Below are 22,543 nucleotides of genomic sequence, written 5' to 3'. Positions count from 1 at the left end.
TTGAACAGAAAGGCACTTTATAAAGTGTTTCAAAGATTTATCATTTTCCACCATGGACATCTGCAATCTGCAAATATTATATTTGTTGGGTGGGTGTTACTTTCCATGAAGACTTAGAAACACACCACAACATGGGTGCTCAGAGAGCCCTTGGAAAATTCCAGTGGAGAGTTCTGGAGACCCACCCAGGGGTCAGCAGAGGGTCTTTGTTCCATGGTGTCTCAGGTCACAGCCCCCACTTCCCACCCCCACCACTCTCCCACAACAGGAAATTACCCAGGAAAGACAGGTCTTTGGAGGTTAAAGGTGGCTGGTTCCCAACCCTGACTGAAGGTCTACAGGAGAGTAAACATATCACCCACAAGAAACAGTGTTGGTTTTTTTTGTTTTTGTTTTTTTGTTTTTGGTTGGTTTTCTTTTTCCACCATGGCGAGCATGTCTGCATTCTAAACGTGATGCCGGAAGGCGGCCGATCAGTTAACAGCATCTGGGTTCTCAGCTACAGCTCTTCCATGGCTTTACGAAGACTTCCATCGGATTAAAGAAAAGACTGCGTGGACCACGTACAGCAGAGTGGCTACGTACGAAAACACCTACAACCAAGACAGATGACCGTGAGTGGGTGGGCAGGGGGCGGGCCCTTCCCATGGCGCTCAGGACGACAGACCTGCCGCATGCGGCCACCACCGCTTCCCACTGCGCATGCGTCATCCCTCCTCGCAGAGCCCAGATGTGGCCCCAGAGCTCCCGGTGACCACTGGGCTTGGTGTGCAGGGTCAACCGTCAGCCATGTCACATGACCATGTGGGTGCCACCCAACTGGAAGGGGGGCCTCAGAGGCAGGAGGGCACCAGGCACTGCCTGTGGAGAACCCCCTACCCCCCACTGGCTGGGACCCCAGCAGCCTCAGCACGTGGGTTTGCTAGCTCTGGTGAAGGTCTGGATGCTGCCTGGACCTCTTCAGGCCCTATCAGAATTGTAGTCTACGATTCTTGACGCCACAGGAAGTAAGGGGCTGTGACACTGACAAGGGATTTTGAGCTTTTGCAAAAAAGGGGGGCTTACTGAGAGAGCCACTTTGGCACTGGGAACGGAGGTCCTGGTAATGTGGCAAAGGGCCACTTGGCGGCTGTCAGTGGCCCTGCCGGCAGTGTTCATCGGGCACCATCTGTTCCTAACAGCCCACTCCAGTGGCTGCCTCCCCAAAGGCCTGCCTGCCCCCTCGTCAACTGTCTGCACCTGGCTTTGTGACCCTGGATGCAGGGTCAAGAGTTTCCCGGCCAGGCACAGCACTCCCAGTGGCCACGCTTCCCTGACTTTGGAAAATGCCCGTAAACAGTGGTGACGCCGTGCTGCTCTGTCCCCACCTCCACACATGGGCGAGCCCTTCAGCCTCGTTGGCCAGAGGCGATGAGTGAGCTGAGTTACTTAATAACAAATGTAAGACAACTCATCCGGGGACTCTTAACTGCCGGCCTGAAACCAGCAGTCACATCTGAGTAAGCAGCACCCCAAAACACCTCCCCCAGCAGCAGGGAGCAGGTCACCATCTGGGCAATTCCAGACCCAGTGACAACTCTCTGCAGAAGCACCTCGGAAGTCCCCACAAGAAACAGGGGCTTGTTTTCCAAGTGAAGCCAAAAAATGACACGCTGGGGACAGACATTGACAGGCAAGGACATTAAGGGACATTCTTAAGCTTTCAGAAACCTCTCTCGCTAAGCAGCTGACTTTAGTGCTCTCCACAGACTCAGAAACCTCCAGATGGTCTGCAGAAATTTCTAGCTACCCTCAGTCAAGTCCAGCAGTCCTGGGGGCCCACAGGCCAGGGGTCCCCTCCAAAGGGCAGCTTGTGGTTGGGTGGGGGCTGGGGCTGAATCCCAAGTATTTGTGACCCCTGCCTTGTGCATTGGTGCCACTGATACTTGGCATAGAAAGGCGTGACTTTACACGGAACTAGGCTCGTGTTTCACGTGGTGGTTTCAGCCCAGGGCGTCTGCCTGCGGAGGACAGCTTCGTCTTGATTCTGGCACTACTAACTTTGCCTGGGCACACTCATGGAGCTGTAGCTCAACTAACGAAAACGTGGGGCATGCAGCGATGAGAATGGACACCATACATGTCACCCAACCATGTGGGTCGCCTCACAGGCCTGAGGTTGAGAGAAAGGAGCTGGGCATGAAAGAACCCCATTTACAGGGAGTTTAAAAGCAAGCGGACTTGAACCCGGCAGCCAGAAGTCAGGGCAGGGGCTGTCCTTGGTGGGGTGCACAGGGATGGCGGCAGGATAAGAAAGGGGCCCTGGGAGCTGTTCCTTCTGCTCTGTTTCGTGGTCGGGATGTTGGTTACACAGCGGAGTCCCCTTTGTGGAAACACATCAAGCTGTGCGCTTGCCCACTTCTCTGGGTGTTTGTTGCATTCAGTAAAAAAGTAAAAATGTCGGAACACGGTAGGGGCCAGTGGGTCTCAACTGGAGGCCTGTCCAGCCGGCAGGGGCATGAATGCCCCCCATCTGGGCGGCTCCACCAAGTCACTGGCCACATCCTGGCTCCAATCTCAGCTGTTTGCTGCGCTTTGACGGAAATGGTTGCCACATGCCCTGGTGATGTCTGCCTGGAGAAACGGCTTCTGGGTTGGGGTGCGGGAGATATGAGGCTCTTGAGGAGAACGGGAGATGACCAGTGTCATTAGAACGGTGACCAGCCTCCCAAGGAAAGGGAGAGTGACCAAAGTGCTGCCCAGCTGTGCTGCTGTCTATGAACCAGCCATCTGGGGAGATGGGCCAGCATGGGAGCCATTTCTCACTGTGGGACAGTGAGGGGTGCCAGGGACCATGAGGTGGCCGTGTTTATGGGACTGGGAGCTTAAGGGGAGTGTGTGGCTTCCCCAGGGCGGGGGACAGTCCCAGAGGTACAGCGGGCAAGGCTTTGAGCAACAGACCCCTTGCTCTGGGAGCAGGAGCAGCACCCTCGCCAAAGCCCTTGCCAGAGCCTAATGTGGCCATCCGTGCGGGTTTCCTCGTTGGCAGCTGGAGCTGGCTATCATCACATTTGCATAATCCATAGTCGACCACTAGAAATCTGACGAGTGCTATTTCTGAACCGTTGTCTTACATTTTAAACGATCCCCACAGTTCAAAACTCATTGACACCATGAGTAAGTACGTGGGACCCTGGGAAAAGTGTTATGAAACAATCTGTTCTCGGCTCCCTGCCATTCTCATCCTTTCCACTAAAAGGACCTTACCATCTGTCCACTGATGGTCTGGCTCTACCATCAGACAGTGTCCCTGTTAGAGCTCAGAGACCTGCCCCCCAAATTACACACAGCAGGCATCCCTACTTGTCCCGCTGATGGGCTGAGGGAGTGCAAGCTCTTGTCCCACCCACTGCTCACTGGAAGAACTCAGAGGAAGTTGCTTACTATGTCCGTGGTCCTCCAGGGAACCGGACAGGAAGTGCACCCATTTCACAGATGAGCAAGCCAAGGCTCAGAGGCCGCGAGGGACCTACCTGCACAAGGGATGTGACTCTGGCCTCTCCTCCTCCCACAGGGGCTCAGCTGTCAGGCAGGACAGAGCCTCACATCACAAAGGCCTTTGAAGCAGCAAACACCCACAGCAGAGGGCGTCTGGATCTGCTGGGCCTGGAAGGGCCACCCCACAGCCCCAGCCCCAGAGCCGGGGCCTGGCGACATACTGGCCACTCAGTTTTGCCCCCTTGGTGTCAGTGCTCCCTGTGCCTGACTGTGCTTCCACAGCAGACCAGCCGCTCATTGACAGCCTAGGGACCCGAGTGGCTGGACACCAGGACCCCCCAATGCCTGTGGTCTCGGAGCTGTCCACGCTCTCGGTGCACCGGCTGTCCATCTGTGGAACAGGTGCAATAACTGCCTACGTCCTAGGGCTGCTGGGACTATGAAATGAGATTGTTCCTGGAGACTCAGCTCTCATGTCTCCTGACACAGCCGCCCTCTGGACAGCCCCCTAGGCATGGACGCCTGGGCAGCACAGCCCTGACTGATGCCTGGGGGTCTTGGGCACATTGCTGCCCTTCTTCGGGGCTTTGCTTCTTCAGAAGCCAGGGGAAGGTTTACCTCATTCAAACCTTAGTGAGCTAAGAAAATGGGGAGCGGGGAGGTGCCGGGTAGCCTTCGGCCAGAACGGTCAGGGAGGCGGGAGCCGTGAGCACGTGGGTGTGTGGGACTCACCACTGCGGAGATGTTCTCGTGGTACTGCTTGTAGGTGAAGCCGTTGTGCATCTGGATGGTGGCCAGGGCTTCCAGGACCGAGGCGCTCAGGTAAAACAGGGCGGCGGTACAGTGGTAGGCAGCGTCCTGCAGGGTCAGAAGGGGCATGGGGGATGGGCCCCGACATGCAGACAGGGTGGCTGTGGCCCAGCAGGGCTCAGGTCCCTGTCCCCCCACCTGCCCATCCCCACAGCCGCCAGCCCCCTCCCCTCAGCTGTCTAACCAGCACTGCCCAGTGAATGCATTTTTCTCTCCGTGGATCTGAGAAAGGTCACACGTGGTTGCAGTCCTGGTTTGGATGTGGCCTCACTGGCCAGTGCAGAGAGATAGAGGCCCAGGCCATTTCCACTGTTGTTTCATTGTTTGTTTTTTTTAGGGTGAGGGGGCCCAGGTATGTTTAAAAGCAAACAGAGTTTTGAGAAGCTGTAATTTGGAAGTGATTTTAAAGTCTCAGTAAGAGGCCTTTTGAGAGAGAGGCCCAGCCATACGCACCCACCCCCTTCCAGGTAATGGGGCCCAAGGCAGAATTTATACAGACTGGACACCATAGGTTATCCCTCTCCCCTCTCCTACTGCCTCTCTGGTGACCCTGCTTTAGAAGGCGTGACTGGGAGCTGGGCAGTAAGCATCTCACACTGGGCAGCCAAAAACAGCCCCCAGGACCAGATGGAGACCAGCCCTCCTGGGGTGGTGGCAGGGGCCAGTGGGCACCTGGCAGGGCAGAGGGGGGGCTGGGCTGCTGGTTATCCATGTAGAAGGCAGTCACACAGGAGAAAGCAAAGCAGGCAGTGAGCACAGCCACCTCATCCTACTGTTACCTGGCCACCTGGGCAGCTCAGAGCTGAAGGCCTGGCCAGCTTGGCCTTGGAATGTCTCCGGGGCAGCCTCCCAGAGGATGGGGTCCAACACTGCTCACCCCCAGACATGAGGAGCTGGCACTCACCAGGGTGACCCAGGAAGCCTCCCCGCCGTGGGCGCCAATTATGTACAGGATGAGCAGGACAGTGGTGGCCACGAAGCAGAACACAGACACGAACATCACCCAGCCCTGGATGAGGGGCATGGGCACCAGTGCCGAGGCGACCAGGATCCACACCAGGCCCCCAAAGACCTGCAGAGGGGAGGAGGGATGAGCTGGGAGTGGGCAGACCAGAGGCCACGCTGGGCAGGGAACAGGAGGAGTTAGGGACCAGCGGTGGGCAGTTTCCTTTCTGGGGAGACTCCCATCCTCCCAGCGCTCCCCCTGGATCCAGCCCAATCTTCCCAGTCCCCTGCTTGCTTGCCTTTTTGTTTGAAAAAAATATACAATTACAATTTTTTTATTTAACAAATGCTTAGATCCCATTTATTGTATTTATCATATTTTTTGTATTTATCATATTTTTAAAGCGCTTAGGACACTGCCAGGCAGTGTCCTAAGCGCTTTAAAAATATGAACTCAGTTAATCCTCACAACCTTCTGAGCAAGGTACTGACCCAAATGGGGAAACTGAGGCACAGGACGTTAGGTAACTCATAACCCCAAGAAATGACTTTACGTCATTCATCCAGTATCGTCATTAGAAGGGTTGTCCTTTATTCTGAGGTTATAGCCTTCCTACTATTTTGATGTTCAAGTGTCCTTTCTTTTATGAAATGGTAGTGACCAGCAAAATAAATTAGGTACACTACATCATTACCTTTTTTATTTTTTATTTTTTGAAATTTGGCCCCTGAAATTCCCACATCCAGGAGGTGCTCTGACGACTGGAGTCCGGGCTGCAGTGGAGAGTCCGGATCAGCCCAGTGTCCCCAGGTGGCCTAGGACAGGCATGAAAGAAGCAGGCACCCACCCCCCTTGATGTCCACAGGGACAGTGAGACCCCTGTTTTCAAGGAGGCCTTGTGGTCAGTAATGCCCCTCAGTGCCACTCCCCCACGGACAAGAGCGCACAAACCCACACTGAGATTCTCTGAACATCTTGCCTTCGCCCTGTCACCCTGCATCCCAGTGACATCTGCTCAGCCCCACGCACCGCCCCCATTCAGACAAGGCCTGGCTCGGAGCTAGACATGGGTAGACATGGCTTTGTAGTCAAAGGCTCCAAGCTACTGTGGTAGCTTGGCACTCAGGGCTGCATGGCACCATTGTCCTGAGTATCTGGGCCCGTCATTCATTGAAGTCCCTGCCCACCTGCTGGGTAAGTACACTGTCCTCACAGGTGCTCTCTGAGCCTCTCAGCTGAGTGAATCACGTTGGGTGGAAAATCAGTGCAGTGAGGAATCTGGACTTACGGAAACCAAGCTGGCTAATGAATCAGACATGGGCGTCTGTGCCCAGAAAGCTTTCTTACCAATGAACCTGAGGTTTCCTGAAAGCACGTCACAGAGCCAGGAGGACGCAGTCCACACCGTATAACAACCAGAGCAAAATCACTTAAATACAAGTCCTCACACAGCCACAGAGTCAGATGTGTGTGCAGATTTCACCCAGGATGTGGACTGGGGAGGCACCAGAGTGCCACATGGAGAAGAGGGACAGTCTCGCGCTGGGCTGGTGGGCAGACAAGGGCTGGGACACTCTTCTCCTAAGCGTTTTCTGCCTGGGCACGGGGTGACCTTCCCAGGGGGACCAGTCTAAGTCAGGGACAGGCATTAGAGAGCCCTGCACTTGTCCTTTGTAGCACTGAGCACAAAATGGGAGTATTTGTTAGTGACAAAATGGCACTTTCCCTGACCAGGTGATGGACTTGCTCATGGCTAAGCCCGGGGGTGGGACACCTGCCCAGAGTGCATCAGTCTCTGAGTTAGCTAACTAGCCTCAGGGTCCTGTGGTGACCTACAGCCATGTGTGACCCAATCCCAAAGGAACAGCTTGCAATGCCCGTGGAGGGGAACACACTCATGATGGAACCCGTGTGGGCCCCGGGGGCCAGAGGCGCTTGTGGCCCATGGACAATGGCATTGAGGAACACTGCATGCCACATTGGGAAGACGACTCTCTGTTTCACTGTCTGTTTTTTCTGACTAAGACAAGGAGCCGAGCTCGGGGCGGGGCCAGGGGTCTGGGGCTCCCCTGGCGCATGGGCCCCAAGGGCGGGCGGGCAGAGGGGAGATGGATAATGAGACTTTTTATTTACAAGACAGTTGTTCTGGAAAAGAAGTAACTGTAAAATACATATGAGGTAAATGAATGCACAGGTGGTACCTGGCGGCAACACCTGAGGAGGTGGCTGTTACATCCCGGTCTGCAGGCCAGTTAACTGGGCCTCTTCCAGCTCCACACTTCCCCACGTGGCTGGGTAAGGGACCAAAGGCCACACACATAAGGTCACAGTGAGGTCACCATCTTGAATGTTTGCCATGGATTCCTGAGCGTGCACTCGCTGAACATGGCCAGAGCTTTGGCACCCAGCTCCCGGCACCCAGGGGCAGAGGGAAGCTTCGAGGTTAATCCAGACTCCTGCTTCAGGTGTGTGCTTTTACCTCTCTGACCAAGACTACGCTCCCGCTCCCTAGAAAATACCTTCTCTCTGTCTCCCTCTCCATCTCTCTCTCCCTCCTTCCCTCTCTCTCTGTCCCTCCCTCCCCCCTACCGTTTCCCCTCCCGCCCTTCTCCTCTCTCTCCCTCACTCTCTGACCCACCTCTTTCTCACGCAGATTCTTGGAGTCTGTGGTAAGAACGTGTCCAGAGGAACAAGCGCCACTGTGTTCAATCCCAGCCCCTGCCTCCCCCCACCTCAGAGCTCAAGCCCCCAGCCCCCCTGTGGGTGTAGCCCACCTTTCAAAGGTCCTTTAGAAAATTATGCTTTCTTTCAGTTGCATGTTCTATCTATAGCAGTAGGTTTCACCATAAGATGGTGGGGAGAAACTATTTTTTTAAACAGCTTTAATAAGATATCATTCACATGGCATCCAGTTCATCCATTTACTATGCACAATTCGGTGGTTTTTTGCATATTCACAGAGCTGTGCAAACATCATCCCAAGTCCATTTAGACCATTTCTATCACTTCAGAAGAAACCCTGTAGCCTTTAGCTGTCTCTCCCCTCCACAGCCATCCTTAAGCCCCCACTCACCGACTTTCTATCTCTGTAGATGTCCCTGGCCTCAGCTTCCACACAAGTGGGACCATATAATATGTGGACTCTGTGACTGGCTTCTTTCATTCAGCATAATGTCTTTCAAGGTGAGAAATTTTCTCTCAAGGGCACTTTTATAAAATGCCTCTATCATCACAGAGCATCCCATAGCCCATTCTGACCCCCACCACCTGGGGGGCACTGAGTGAACGTGTCTCATCTCTCTGGGGCCTCCAAGGTGGGAAGAGTGGGGGAACCGTGGTTCCCAGGGAAGTCTGTATAGGCAAGATGCCTCAGACTCCGCCTATCCCAGAAACATTTTAAGTTACACATCACGTGATGAAGGGAATGTCCGCAGTGCAAGAAATGATTAAAACCCGGGGCTTTGCTCCCAGGAGATGGGCAGTGGGCCTGCCCAGGAGATGCCCAGGGGAGAAAGGCAGGGAGGCTGCTGCGGGAGGAAGCCACACGGGCCCCTGAGGTGGAACAGTAGGGTAAGGGCCCTGGACCCAAACTCCGCTGTCGTGAGAATCGTAGTGCAGATCTGTGTCAGAAGCTGTAACCACCATGAGGGCTCTGCTCCCGCACTTGAGACTCCCGCAGCGCCGCACCACAGGGCATTTGCAACTGAGCCCTGAGCAGGGCGCCACAGCCTCCCTGGTGGAGGCTATAGGAGTGATCCAGCCTCCTTGCCGCTTCCTAAGTGGCAATTTGCAGCTGTCTCCCCACGTTGCCGCGGGTGCAAACTAGCTAAAACTAGGGATGTGAGTGGGAAGCTTCTGGGTGCAGCAGCACCCTACAGCTGGGGTGAGACACGCTCACTCAGGAGGCCTGCACCCAGTGGAAACAAACGCAGTTACACTGGTGGAAGCTCACCAGCCCCGAGTGGGCTGGGGCAGGGCCCCAATAAGTCCTGCAGGAGCAGTGGACTGAGCTGGTTAGCCTGGCCAAAGGGCCAAGAAGTAGCTTTCTGGCGGGGAAGAAAGAGGACTCACTGAAGCACCAGTAAGGAGGCTGGGGAGCTGTGCACGGAGCCAGGGGCAAGGACGGCAGGACATGGGGCTCAAAGGAGGGTGAGCCTCGAGACAGAACCGACCACTGGGCCGGCGGGAAGCCTCCCAGGCTGCTCAGTGCAGAGCTGAGATTTGGTGTGAATCATGCGACCAAGCCGCTCTCCACCCACCAGGGCCCAGAGAGCAAACAGAGCCGCAGGGCCGCACCCACACCCAGCAGATAAGGCATCCTGGGCAGGGAGCAGTCACTCTCTCCCAGCCGCAGGACCCCACTGGCCAAATATTTGTCAAGAGCAAGGGGGTAGGTGAGGGTTCAAGCATTTCCCTTTGTAAAGAACACTCTAAGTGCCTCCCAGCATCCAGGAGGCACATACTCAGAGGTCATCACCTTGAAATCGTACTGTCACAGCTGGTGGTCTGGTCCCAGTTTCTGCTCATCTCTGTCAACGGGCCGGACTTCCCACCAGCCCTGCCTGCACCCAGCTCACCATCTGCCATGACAGAGAAGGTCTTAGACAAAGATCTTTAAGTCCCCTGCATGGAACTCTGTCTCTGGGCCCCAGGTCCCCTAGCTTTAAAAGTGGGGTGGGCCCTGGGCTAACACTCTGTTGTTCTCAGCCCTCACTCTGCGCTAGAATCGCCGAGACACCTTGAATAAAACACCAATGTCCAGGGTCTGACGCGACCGAGGAGAGGCAGTTACAGAACAAGAAACGGACATCCAAGCTCTTGTCAAAGGCCTTGGAAGGTGTTTTAACGTGCTCCTTGGCACACAGCTCGTGGTAACCTCTGTCCCCAGTGCCTGTCCCATTGTCTGGTGACACCAGCGAGGACACCACTCCAGTTCTTGCCTGGGTTCTGGCTGTACCGTTCCCTCTCCTTTCCTCTCCTCTCTTTAAGCCTCAGTCCCTGTCTTACCTTGAGCGTGAGCTCATCCTCCAGTGGCCTCACCAGGACACAGCCTCAGTGTCTGTAAACATGGGCTGAGCTGGTGGTCTGGGCCCTTACCTACCCCAGCGTTTCAGGACTGGAAACCCATCTTCAATTCAGACCCATCAGAGTGCTGAGTAGTGGTTGTCCCAGAACCAAAGATAATGTACAAAATGAGACAATAGAATTCTCAAAGACTTAAGAGTTTACCTCTGTGGTCTACGGAATCGAACGATTTTTGTGGAAACAATTTCTTTGGGAGATCATCTTGGGGGTACCTGTCGTGTAAACTCAGAGAAGGTTCTCTTTCCCTTTCTGCATTAATCTGCAGCGGGCAGGCAAGGATGGTTCTGGGTCACTTTAGAGAAGACCTTGAATCCCAGCTCCACCACTCACCAGCTGGGTGGCCTGTTGTCCCCGGGCAAGTTACTTAGCCTCTCTGTTTCCTATGTGACCAATAATGGTAACGACAGCACCCACCCGTGCAGCTGGGGTGAAATGAGTGTATACCTGCAGACACCTGTCACACTGTGAGCTGTCACAACTGTCCTGTGATGGGGCAAAGCCTCACCTGTAACCACGTGAGACTCCCAGGAGGTCTAGGATCTCCACGTGCACAATTATCCACTCCAAACCTTGTTGGGACCCAGGATTTAAAAATAACTTCAAAAGCATCAAAAGGACAAAAACCTATGATCTCCCAGAAATCGAAAGTGGAGAACAATGTGTCCGCCTTTGCGGAAAAAACACGAAGGACATGAAAGTATGAGAAGCCTTCCTTCAAACAATGAGCCTTGGTTACAAAGGGGGAATGGAATCTCATGCACATTCCTGAGATTCGCAGGGTGGTGCCCTTGCTCGTGCTGGGCTGACCGGCTCGGAGTCCACAATCACCCACTGTCTCTGCTACAGGCCCCGGACAGCTGAGCTCAGTGCAGAGGCATTGCTCAGATTCTCTGGATATTTTCCTGGGTCTCCACTCTACTCTGTCAGGGTCTCCACCACCAGATGCTCTTCCAGTAATGTGTCAAGACGTGAACCAAAGAGGACTCCCCACACGGGGCTTTCCACAGACATACCTGGTGGTGTGGCCCCTACAGCTCAGAGGGCCTGGAGGCTCATGTGCAGGGAAGTGTGTGCCCTGAGCTTCTGAGAAGTAAAGGAAATGCTGCAGACTGTGGGCTGTGCACCCAGCAATAAGCCATCCTGCCACTTGGGTCAGGTCTGCCCAGGAAGGAAAAGAAAGGACGGCCATAGCAGGGGAGACTCGTCACCAAGCCCATGGGCACTCTCTGGGGGCCACCAGAAACAGCAGCCCCACTCTGTGATGCTGGAACTGTCCACACTCACTGGACTGTCTAGCATTCAGGGGTAACTGCAATGCTGGAGGGCATAAGGCGATTTGTCCAGAATAGGACGTTAGCACTAGGTGGTAGGAGGACGCACAGAGGGAGTCCGAGGGGAAAGACCCAAGACCCCCAAATCCTGAAGCCTTCCCCAGGGTCCCTTGGCTCTTCCCTTCAGAAAACCGGTCTGAGAGGGAGGCTGGGGACTCGCCTGCTCTGAGGGGTGCAAATGGCAGGAAGCAGACACAGAGGGGCTCACGCCGCCTGTCTGGTTCTTACATGAGCGTCACCTCCCTCGTGTGGAAAAACTCAGCTCCCAGAAAGTCCAAGGAGACACTTTCTTCACTTGGTCACCACCCTGTCACTCATGCATTTAAGACAGCGACCAGGAGCATGGTCAGCCCTGAGGGCAGCTGCACCCAGGCAACAGGCCTTATCCAAAGACACACTGCTGAACAGAGCCTGTCCTCTCTCTTGCCACCAGGCCCACTGGAGTAGCTCAGGGTCCAAGGGCAGTGTCAGGTCCTGGTGAAGGTATCTGGGCCCTGGTGAGGGTTCCCAGCTAAACTCCCACATCCAGGACAGGGACAGAGCTCAGCAATTTGTACAGGATGCCTTACTCTGACTCATGGGGAGGTGTCTGAGGGCACCCCCACCCCCTCTGGCAGCTAACAACGCAGCCTATTGGGAGTCTGACCGTGGATGCTCTCCCAAGGCTCGCACTGGGGGTGGTGCTGAGGTTCCCGACTCAGTTTACCTGTACTAGCTACTTTGTCCTCCTGGCCACATGACCAGCAGGCCCCTCCCTCCCAGGGAGCACCCATCATGCCATCATCCTGTCCAAGCCAGGCTTAGAGGGTGTCCCTTCATTTCATCTGAAGGCAAGACCAAGACTTAGGGGCCCTGGAGTCTGTGTGTGAAGTTTGGGGATTGAAAGAGCTGGAGGGTGAGTTCACGTACATAGTTGATGTGAACAGGGCGAGTGTGGCCTGGGGGAGGCCCCTGCTTGGTCCTGTACCCCACTTCCCTCAGGTGGCAGGGAAGCCTTCTGCCCCGTCACACCCACCACACCTCGGCCGTGAGCACGATGGCTGACATGACCTCCCTCTCCAGGCAGAGGACAGTCACTGAATGAATGAGAAGGCCTCTCAGACCCCAAAACGAGGGGCTTGCCTCAGGCATGTCCTTTGTAGGATGGAAAATTTCCCAACCACGCCCATACCCACTGGCTTTGCCCAGCAGGATAAACAGAAACAGGAGGTTCTGTGGAAAATGCAGGTAAGCCGCCTGTGAAAGACAATCCGGGGACACGCTAGACGAGGTGGGAGTACTTCAGGCAAAAACAACCCCCAAAAAACCACAAAGGCAGTAATGGGAATCTAATGGGAGTCACAGAGTCTATTGGCAATGACAGCACACACAGAACAAGTGTGTACCTGCAAACTGCCCCTACAGGGCCAGCACTTCTCCCAAGGGTCCTGTGGGATCTCCTGGGAATCAGTGGTGATTGTTAGTTTCACATTCAGTCTGCCCTTGGGGTCTAGGACTCATCCTGTGACTCAGAAACACTAGCCAGGTGGGAGACCAGATGCTGGCCCCTGTCCTACCAGAACACGCTGACCACAAACGCTGCTTGGGTGCATAGTCTGTGCTGGGACGTGGACAAACTCACTGTCCGGGCAGGTGGCAGACCGCAGCAGGGGCCAGCAGGACGGGTGCTGAGAGCCAGTAAGGGGGTGTTCTCAGAGTGGGCTTCCAGGTGGAAGGTGGAGGTGTTGGGGGAGCCCAGGCCTGAAGGATAGAGGACTGAGCCCCACCATACCACCCGCACCAAAGGAGCACCCTGGATGGAGACCAGCAAGGAGGGCGGGGCTGGTTCTGGAAAGGGTCCTTAGACACAGAGCTGGGGGTTCCGTGCCTAGAAGGCCCCCCAGTCCAACTGCCTGGCTTAGCAGCAAGCAGCACAGGGCAGGATGGAGGCTGAGGAAGTGGGGGCCTGCCCCTCCCCCTGGACTGATGCCCTTCCAGATGGTGATGCACTGACACAGAGGGTGACAAATCGTTTTTGAAAGGTCTAAACCCAGGCTCACAGGTATTTGGTTCCCTCGCCTTTGGGCAGATACAGCAATTTTTGTCACACTTAGAATTCACAAAGCTCTCCCCACCTGTCCTGGCACCAGGCTGGCAGGAGAGAGGCTCAGGAAGTCCCCTGCCCCCCAGACAGAGGCAGGACAGAGCTGCCATGTTTCACTGGCCAGGGCAGCTCCAAGCCAAGGAGCCCTGGGAAAACCCCACAGAGAGTGGGGTCTGCAGTACTTGGTGACCCTGGGGACAAGTCAAGTGCGCCTTCCACAGCCCCACACACTCCCAAACCTCACTCACCCCCTGCCTTGCACACCCTGCCAAGCAGGGCATCCAAGGCAAAAGGGGGTGCGGGATGAGCCTCACAGCCCCCTTTCAGCAGGGACCAGCCAGCTGGTCTCAGAGCCGCTGTTTGCGTTATTGGTGAATTGCTAATAATTGCCCCTAACAGCTACTGAGCAGTGACCAAGTGCATCCCGTGCTGTAAGAGCTTTGCATCTTACACTCTCCTGTTTCTCACAGAGACCCTGGTGATAGGTGCTACCATGTCCCCATTTTGCAGATGCAGGGCCTGCAGCTCCAAGGGCCCAGGTCAGGCCTCCGTGTCTGTGGCAGGTCCCCAAGGCGACCCACAGGCAGGCCGCCTGAAGTCCCGCATAAGGACAGGAAGGTGGAGGGAGAGCGGATGAGCCCAGAGCCCACCAGCCTTCACCTTGCCCACGCCACTGCCTGTCCAGGGCTGGGAGAGGAGGCTGCAGAGTCATCACAGGGAGAGGGGCCTGCCCCCACCCCTCCCCTGCTCAATAGGCTCAGTTCTTTCAGGGAAAGAATTGCAAGATCTGTGTTTAAGGACAAAAGACCAGAACTCTGCAGGACACCTCCCCCTCTGCGGTCCTCAGGTCCTCACCGCTGAGTGCATCAACAAGACCTGTGTCACCACCTGCACCCCACTAACAGGTGTGGGGGTGCAGCTTCATCTCTTGTCCTTCCCCAGTAGCTCTTTTCCTAGAGCCCCACCCCCAAGCCTGTACCCTTGGCCCCCTCAGGTCCTCCTTCAGAGGTGGACCCAGCAGTTTCTGGGGTCCTCCCTCCCTCCTGCCCCTCCCCTCCCACCCAACTGCATTCTGCTAGGACGGGGCTCTGGCATGGAATTTCAGGTCAGCTGGCCCTGGGCCTTCCTCTTCCCACTGCCCTGCATACCAGTGTGCGATGGCTGGTGACAAGGCTTTTCTTTTAGTCCCTACATGTTTTTCTCAGGCCCTATGGCCTTGGTGTATTAACGTGGTTCAACACAGGGGTTGCTTTGCCCCAATGCAGGCAGAACACGAGCTCTGAATGAGATGAGAGCGGTAGAGAGCCTGCAGCTAAGGCTGGCAAAGATCCATGCTCACGCCACCCTGGTGCCAGCAGGAGCTACCAGGAACCAAGCCCTTTCTTCCACAAAAACGTGGAAGGCAGGTGGGGCCCGTAATATGGACAAAGCCAGGACCTGCAAGTAATCAGCCTACAGGTCCCCATGGCTTTTGTGCTTCAGACACCAAGGCTGCCTCTCACCCACTGTGCTCACAACCATCAGCACTGAACAGAACGCCAGCTGGGGGATCTTATTGTCGCCTGCCCCTGGTGGCCTTTGGTCCAAATCACTATGTCCAGGAACTGATACTTGATAGGGAGGAAGCCGCCACCAGGCTTGTGGGTGGGGAGGCGGGTTCTGAGCTGAATCCCCGTGTCAGCCCCCAACTCCATCCGGGCCTGGTCTGCACGGGGTGGCCTCAGGTGGCCCAGGCCCCACCCCCCGCCATTCCTAAGGCTTCAGAACCCACCTCGGCCGCTGGCCCAGTCTCCAGGGCACGGTGGGTGCAGGTGCAAATGGTCAGCCTCTCTCCCTGGCGTGAGCCACCCACGCAGCGGCATCTGGAACCCCTTTACTGTCTCTGGAAAGCACTTGGAGAGAGAGGGTGCCTAGGACCTCCCCTGGCCAGCTTAAGAGCAACTCTTTCCAAGGCAGCTTGGTTGATGCCATGTGCACCCACCCCCGAGCCCAGCCCCACCAACACACTTAGCAGTTTGCAGAGAACAGCTCAAAGTCACCGATCAAAGCAGGCCTCTGGCTCTTGACAAACCGGAAAAGTCACTTCTCAACCGAGAACAACCCCCTGAGACCTCTACCTAGAATTCTTCCCTCCCTTTGAGAGAAGGAAAGGAGAAACCCGGGCAGTGCCCTCCCCCCTTCTAAACAGGACAGAGAGGGCAAGGACAAGGCCAGGAGCCTGTGGACACAGCCAGGGAAGGCCACGCTCAGCCACCGTCCTGCACTGGCCAGCAGTGCCAGCCCCCACACTCTGGTGACTGTAGACGAGGTCCCTGGCTGGCGCAGCACGAAATTTCCCCAGGAGCAGACAGGGTGCCTTTCACTGAGCACTGTCCCCCAATAGAAACATCAGAGAGGGTAGGCTGGCTACCCATGACCTGCCCTCGCCTTAGTGCCTCAGGAAATACAGGAGCCTGGATGTGACTTGCTGTCACTGCAGGAAGTGCCACCCTGCAGACCCTGTTACCCGAGAAGCTGCCTCTCCTTTCTGAGCCTCAGTTTCCTCTCAGCTCTGCAAAATTGGGGTTCTATGACTCTGCATCTCTCCTCTCCCAGAGGCTGCCTTCTCCACGTAGCCAGAATGTGGTCCACCTGCCAGAAAATGGCTTATCATCCTGCCCCACCCGACCCCCAGTGCCCAATCCTGGCAGGTGAAAATCTAGGGCAGGTCACAGGACTTGTCTGGTCACTCTCAAGTAATAAAAGTTCCCCAGTCACTTTGGGTCACAGAAACGGTCTCATTTGAGTAACTACTATACCCAGTTCACTGTAACCAATTCCAGGTGGCCCCCCCACCCCCATCGCCCCCCCAGAATGATGCCTTTCCCCATGCAGGGAGAGGTGCTGGCATCCCCTCACACATGTTCTCTTAACCCCATCCTTGGGATGTGAGTGGCTTCACCTCTCTTATAGGCTGGGGGTGGGGGGAGAGGGGGTCCTGGCACTGTGTGAGGTTTCCTCTTGGGGTTCTGGCCAGAGCTGAGACGAAAAGCATCCTGTGTCAGTATCCTGTTCTGTGAATGGTGGCCAACTATCATGAAGGTCTTGAATTAGGAGGAGGAGGAGGAGGAAGAGGAAACAGACTGTGACTTCAAAAGTAGAAGTCCCCATAGGAAGGGGACCAGGACAGGCCAGAAGCAGAGCCTGGGTTGAGCTGCTGGGGGAGGGGAGACATTGAATGTTCCAGGCCCATGGGGTGCACCTATGCCCCCACTGCCTGTGACAGCAGCACGGCCCGTGTGGGTCTGGGGGTGCTCACTTCTGGTCAGAGGTCAGCTTTGGGGAGGGTTGCTGGGCCCTGGGGAGGCTGCTATGCCCCACCCGAGCCACCTCCCTTCCCTTCCCTGCCTTGGGAGCGGGGTGAGCTCCATCCTGGTGACTCCTGGAGGCTGGGATGTGACACCTGCGCCTCCCAGGCTACCAGGAGGTCAGGCATGGGACAGTCAACTGTGAGTGATCAGCCAGACACTCGCTGGACGAGATTTAAAAAATAGTCAAGCATTTCATACCCCTTAGATGAGCAGAAAATTACAAAATCTGATGCTACCAAGTGTGGCAAGAACGAGGAACAATGGTGACTTTCATAGGCTGCTGGTGAGGGCCGGGAAGGTCCAGATTTAGCCTGAAGCTGATACAATTTGGGGACCTTCTTTATAAAAGAATACAAAATGGGGTAGGGGCCGGGAAGGGGCTGAGCAAGTGGGGATCCTGAGCTTAATTAAGAGACAGTCGGCCTCCCCGCATGTCTGCTCCCGAGGTGTGTACCTCGGGATAACACAGTGTGAGCGTGTACAAACTTGTAGGACGATACTGTTTTCATAAAGTGTGCAAACATAAAGCAGGGCTAATTGTAGTTCACCATGGCCTAGGGGTCATCCTGAGGACACAAGGAGGACAGTAGTAATGGAATGTCCAGGCGGCCTCACGGCCATCTGAAAAGCTCTATTTCCTTAACACTACAAGTAATAAGGAGAAATATTAAGATTTGACAAAGTTGAGTAATAATTACCCGGGTGCCTATTAAGTTATTTCATATACTTTTCCGCAATACTTGAAATATTCAAAAAAATTTAATTGACGTAAAGTTCAAACAACACAAAACTAACCATTTCAAACTGATTCAATGGCATTTAATACACCCACAGTGTTGTGTTATCACCGTCTCTATCTAGTTCTCCATCACCCTCCAGGAAAACCTGTCCCCATTAAGCAATTGCTCCCTGTTTTTTCTCCTCGCAGGCCCTTGCAACCACCAGTTTCTGTTCTGTCTCTATGGATTTACCCACTCTGTTTATTTTATATAAATGGAATCGGACAATAGGTGCCTTTTCGGCCTGGCTTCCTTGCCTTAGCATAGAGTTTTCAAGGTTTATTGACTTTGTAGTATGTGTTAGCACTTGATCCCTTTCGATGGCTGAAAAATATGCCATTGAGTGGATAGGCCACAATTTGTTCATTCTCTGACAGACATCTGAGCTGTTTCCACAGCCCAGATGGTGAGCCATATGTCCTTGTACCTGGGCAGGTCCCTGCTTTCATTTCTTTGGGTTATAAACCTAGGTGTGGAATTGCTGGATCACATGGCAGTTTTTTTGAGGGACCACCAAACTGTTTTCCACCGCAGGGGAATTATTTTACAGCCCCGCCTTGAATGTATGAGGGTTCCAACTCCACATACTGGACAGCACTGGTTATTTTCTCTTTTTTTTTTCTCTTTTATATAATAGTCATCCTAATTTCGTGTGAAGTGGCCCCTCACTGTGGTTTTGATGTCATTTTACTAATGACTGATGGTGTTGACCATCTTTTCATATGCTGGTTGGCCATTTGTATGTCTCCTTTGGAGAAGTGTCTGTTCAAGTCCTTTGCCCATTTTTTAATTGGGCTGTTTATCTTTCTGTTGTTGAGTTGTAATAGTCCATAATTAAAAAGAACTCCCAGGGTGGCAGCACCTCCTCGGCCCTTTAACCCTCTACCCTCCCAGCACGTCAAGACTCAAGATGCAGACAGCTTTGTGTTTATAATCCGTGCAGAAGGAGTCTTATAGGGCTGTGTGTGCTTTCTTCTCTGTTCCCCGAGAACCCCTGTGAGACCACCCCCAATCCAGAGAGTTAGAAAAAGCCATACAGAGCTCTCAGGAAATGGGGGTGGGTGGGGAGCAGGGGCTGAGGTGGAGGACAAGAAATCTTCTAAGACAGTTGAGGGGGAAGTGTCCCAGCAAAGGAAAATAATTTCTTCTGGAAGCCCCCACCGCCACAGGTCACACACCATCCTGGAGGAGTAAGTTTCCACTAATTCCTGGCCGATTATACTTTCCGCATCGTGTTTTTGCCTTTCACTAGGTGGGGTGGCGTGGGGTCCTCCTGTCGCCACATCTGAATATCTCCCTGTCTGGCTGGAATGTTCCTACCCTCAGGGGCATCCCTTACCCTAAGCTGTGATACCACCAGACAGCAGTCCCCTCTGTGAAGCCAGGAGCTGACACCTGCCACCACCTGCTGTCATCAGAGCCCTCTCATGAAGGCAAGAGTGGGAGGGCCCCCAGGACCCTTCGCGTGGAACCCACCTGGCACACTCTCTCATGATTCTTGTTCTAATGCTGCCCAAGTAGCTACACAGGCTTAGTGAGCCATGCATTAGGGCCACTGAAGAGATGCTAGGAAGACCTCCTGTTGCTTAAAAACGTCCCTGCCCCGTCACACCTCACCCTTAGCCAGCACACCCTGCCTTCGTGAAAGCAGTACAGTAGCCTCGGAAGGAGGGGTGAGGTTCTTGTTCCCAAACTGAGGGCACAGCACACTCGATTTCAGAAATCCAGCCTCAGGCAAGCACAGGCTGAGTGCTGCATAGAACCATGGAATGAGACATGAGGGGAAAGAATGTTCCAGTGGGTGCGAGAGCCCCTCCCCTCTCCGGGTGGGGGTGTCCCTCTCTATAAACGGGGGGCAGGGCTTAGTGGTGTCCAGGGCTTCTCCTAGATGTCACTTCCTTGATTCTGGCTCACCCCAGGGTTTGAAGTACCTCTGGATACACCCAGATTTGGGCTCAACTCAGCTCTCACAAGTTCAGAGATCCGGTGGTACCAGGCAACCTGGGCCCCCTTTGGCCTCCCCCCAAACACTCCATGGATGACAGAACCTGCTCCCTTTGGTGGTCACCCTCCCACCTCCATCAGTCAGGCATGAAGAAGCCGGGGTCCGGTTTTTAAACAATCAGGTTTGACCATTTTCTTTTCCAACCAACTCTCCAGGCAGCCCCCTCTGTGGTGGGGGTGCAGGAAAGGAGATTCCAGGGGCAACGCTCTGCACCCACAGAATAAACACAGCACACTACCTCCCAGGTTCGAGCTGGTGGCCCCTGGGGAGGCCTTACCATCCCGCAGCCACTGAGGAGCTCAACGCTCCAGGGCAAGGAGGGATCCACCGCAGGTGTGGGGGCTCTGACGGCTGCTCAAGGTCAGCCCAGACTGGAAGGCTCTGCCAGCCTCTACCCCCCACCCCCACAGGGCGGGATGACTGTGGTGGAGCAAATCACCCGGCCTGTTTTATTATTTCCAGATCAAAGTTGTCTTCAATACCTTCACTGGCTGGAAACTTTCAAAGGCCGGAGGAGACCCACCCGGCTCCAGCCCCTCCCACCACACCAGGCCCCGGCGGCTGCTGCTCAGATTTCTTCTGCTGGTTTTCAAACCCGAAATCCTAACCCTGCAGAAAGCTGGCCACCTCTAGGCGGACGTCGCTCTCCTGGCAGAGCTTCCTCCGTGCCGCCCATGCCCAGCGGGTGGGGGACGCAGCTTCGGAACGCGCGCAACCAAGGGACCTGGTCCGCTTCGCACATCTGCCCCAGGCTGAGCGTTTGCTTCCCCCTAAGTCCTGGCGACTGTGTCCCCCATTGTCGTTAGTCTAGAAGGGGCCAAGCGACCGGAGAGGTGGGCGGGTCGGGGGAGACCCTCAACACCCTGGCCCCGCTCCCCGGATGCTCCCGGGACACGCGCAGCTTGCAGCTCTGGTACGAACTGCCCATCCCGCCCCTCTCCGGCGCGGGCGCACCCGCCACTCACAAACTCGAGAATGAAGAGCAGGTCGGGGAAAGTGGTGAAGACCGCGAAGCCGCTGGGCAAGGAGCTGCCTCCTGACGCCGCTGCGGGGGCCATGCCTGCGGGCTGCGTTGACTTGGGTCGGGACGCGCAGCTCCGGCTCCGCGATGACCGCTCTCTGGCTCAGTGGAGCCCAGTGGCCAGGCGTCCCCGCGCGCGGGTTAAGAGTAGGGGCGCAGGGCCCAGGAGGGAGGAGCCCCGGCCTTCGCCTGCCCTGCCCGCCCTCCCGCCGGGCGCGCCCCAGGGGACCTGGCAGAAGGGCGCGCTGCGGGCGCCGCCCTGACCCACTGGGAGGGCACGCTGCAGGCCTGCCGAGGGAGGGCGGGGGCTCGGATGCAGGGCCAAGCCCCCGCGCTCCCACCTCCCGAGCCACCTCCTGAGGGGGCAGGACAAAGCCATTTAAGTTGTGCATTCTTCGCAGGTCATCACCATCCCTTAGGAATGACAACCATCAATAATTAAGCCCCTCAAATTCTCCAGCATGGCGCGCCACGAGTCACGGAGTAACCGTTGCTTTAACTGTTCTGATGTCCCTTCACCTTTCCGCGGGGTGCGTTAATATTAGCGACCTCAGCGTCCACGCTCAGGTGGACCAGCTCCTACTCCTGCCCCCTGGGGGTCTGCCGAGCGGGTGCTGAGACCAGCTCTGACCACCCACCCCTTCTCCCTGCCTGCGGGGGACCATCGCCCATGGTCCCCTCCACTGTGAGCTGGAGCTGACAGAGTCTGTCCCGCTGAGGGAAGGAGGTCGCTCTCAGTTGTCCCAGAACTATAGGAGGTGCTGGGACAGATCTGCATTGAGTCCAAGGGACAGGGGGAGCTCTTAGAGCAGGTCTGTCCTCTCCACTCAGAGGGGGCAGCAGGAGCCTCTGTGATGGGAGGACTCTCCCCGACCCCCCCCCCCCTTTAGACTGTGGATTAACTGAGGGGCTTTCTTTTTTTTTTTTCCCCTTGGCCAAAATTTCTTTATTCTTATTTTGACTTTATTTTTAAACAAGTATCACACTAGAGTCATTGCCTGTTTATTTTAATTTAGGCACTATTACCAGGGCATGTCCCAGATCAGACTCCCCGGGCCTTCTGTGGCTTCACCTACAACCCTCCCCTCTCCCCCCTGGCACTCTCACCCTTTCCCCTTTACACAGCTCTTTCCTTCCCAGTCCCTCCAGAAAGAAGCAGATCCTTTGCTGTGAGCAGTGCGTTCTGACCACTTTGGAGAGAGACCAGGCATGTGAGATGAGAAAATCCCTCTGTGCCTCTGTGAGCTTCCTAGGGGCTGCTAGCCTTAGTGGCTGGAGGCCCGGGGGCCATTGTGCCAAGGCTTGTTGCCCCCTGCCAGGCCCCCAGGGCAGGAACTCTGCCTGGATGAGCCTTCATGGGCACATGGCCTTGAGAGTGAGGGGCCTCCCCCCAGGTCCCCACCCACGCATCTTACATGGTGTCAGTTGGGCCTGCTGGCCCTGGGAAGACATCTTCTTCCTCCTGAGGGAACTTTAGTGGGACAAGCCTCCAAGCAAGGCCACAGGAAGTGAGACAACCTTTGGAAGCAAATCCAGCTCCTTGGCAATTTCTCTATCTGTATTCACTAATTAAAAAACATAAAGGTCATATGAATTCTTAATAATTTCTTTGCCTGGCCTTGAGGGATTTTTTGGTTTGTTTTTTTGGTATTTCTA

General features: G+C 55.3%; 1 protein-coding gene across 2 annotated transcripts; it reads right to left on the bottom strand.

Moving 5' to 3' along the window:
• Positions 1-21,109, bottom strand: MAL (mal, T cell differentiation protein (MAL blood group)). Of its 2 annotated transcripts, XM_019725852.2 has the most exons (4): positions 20,832-21,087; positions 5,192-5,359; positions 4,210-4,335; positions 1-593 (listed from the first exon to the last, which is right to left on the bottom strand). In XM_019725852.2, exons 1-4 carry the CDS (start codon positions 20,922-20,924, stop codon positions 519-521), a joined length of 462 nt encoding a protein of 153 aa, XP_019581411.1. In that variant the 5' UTR covers positions 20,925-21,087; the 3' UTR covers positions 1-518. The 2 variants fall into 2 exon arrangements, with proteins under 2 accessions (XP_019581411.1, XP_074188610.1); XM_074332509.1 differs by lacking the exon at positions 5,192-5,359 and having other exon boundaries at positions 20,832-21,109.
• Between the last annotated feature and the right edge of the window lie 1,434 nt (positions 21,110-22,543).

The sequence above is a fragment of the Rhinolophus sinicus genome, linkage group LG05, assembly GCF_036562045.2.
Source record: "Rhinolophus sinicus isolate RSC01 linkage group LG05, ASM3656204v1, whole genome shotgun sequence".
Taxonomy (NCBI): domain Eukaryota; kingdom Metazoa; phylum Chordata; class Mammalia; order Chiroptera; family Rhinolophidae; genus Rhinolophus; species Rhinolophus sinicus.
Note: the sequence above shows the minus strand (reverse complement) of the source record. Positions and strands in the feature narration are given on the sequence as shown.

Excerpts from the sequence above, each read along its gene's own strand:
- MAL (XM_019725852.2), bottom strand. The coding sequence starts at position 20,924 with ATGGCCCCCGCAGCGGCGTCAGGAGGCAGCTCCTTGCCCAGCGGCTTC. Across the intron at positions 4,336-5,191 it reads AGGCTTCCTGGGTCACCCTG|GACGCTGCCTACCACTGTAC; the intron begins GTGAGTGCCAGC and ends CTGACCCTGCAG. Across the intron at positions 594-4,209 it reads ACGAGAACATCTCCGCAGTG|GTGTTTTCGTACGTAGCCAC; the intron begins GTGAGTCCCACA and ends TCTTGGTTGTAG.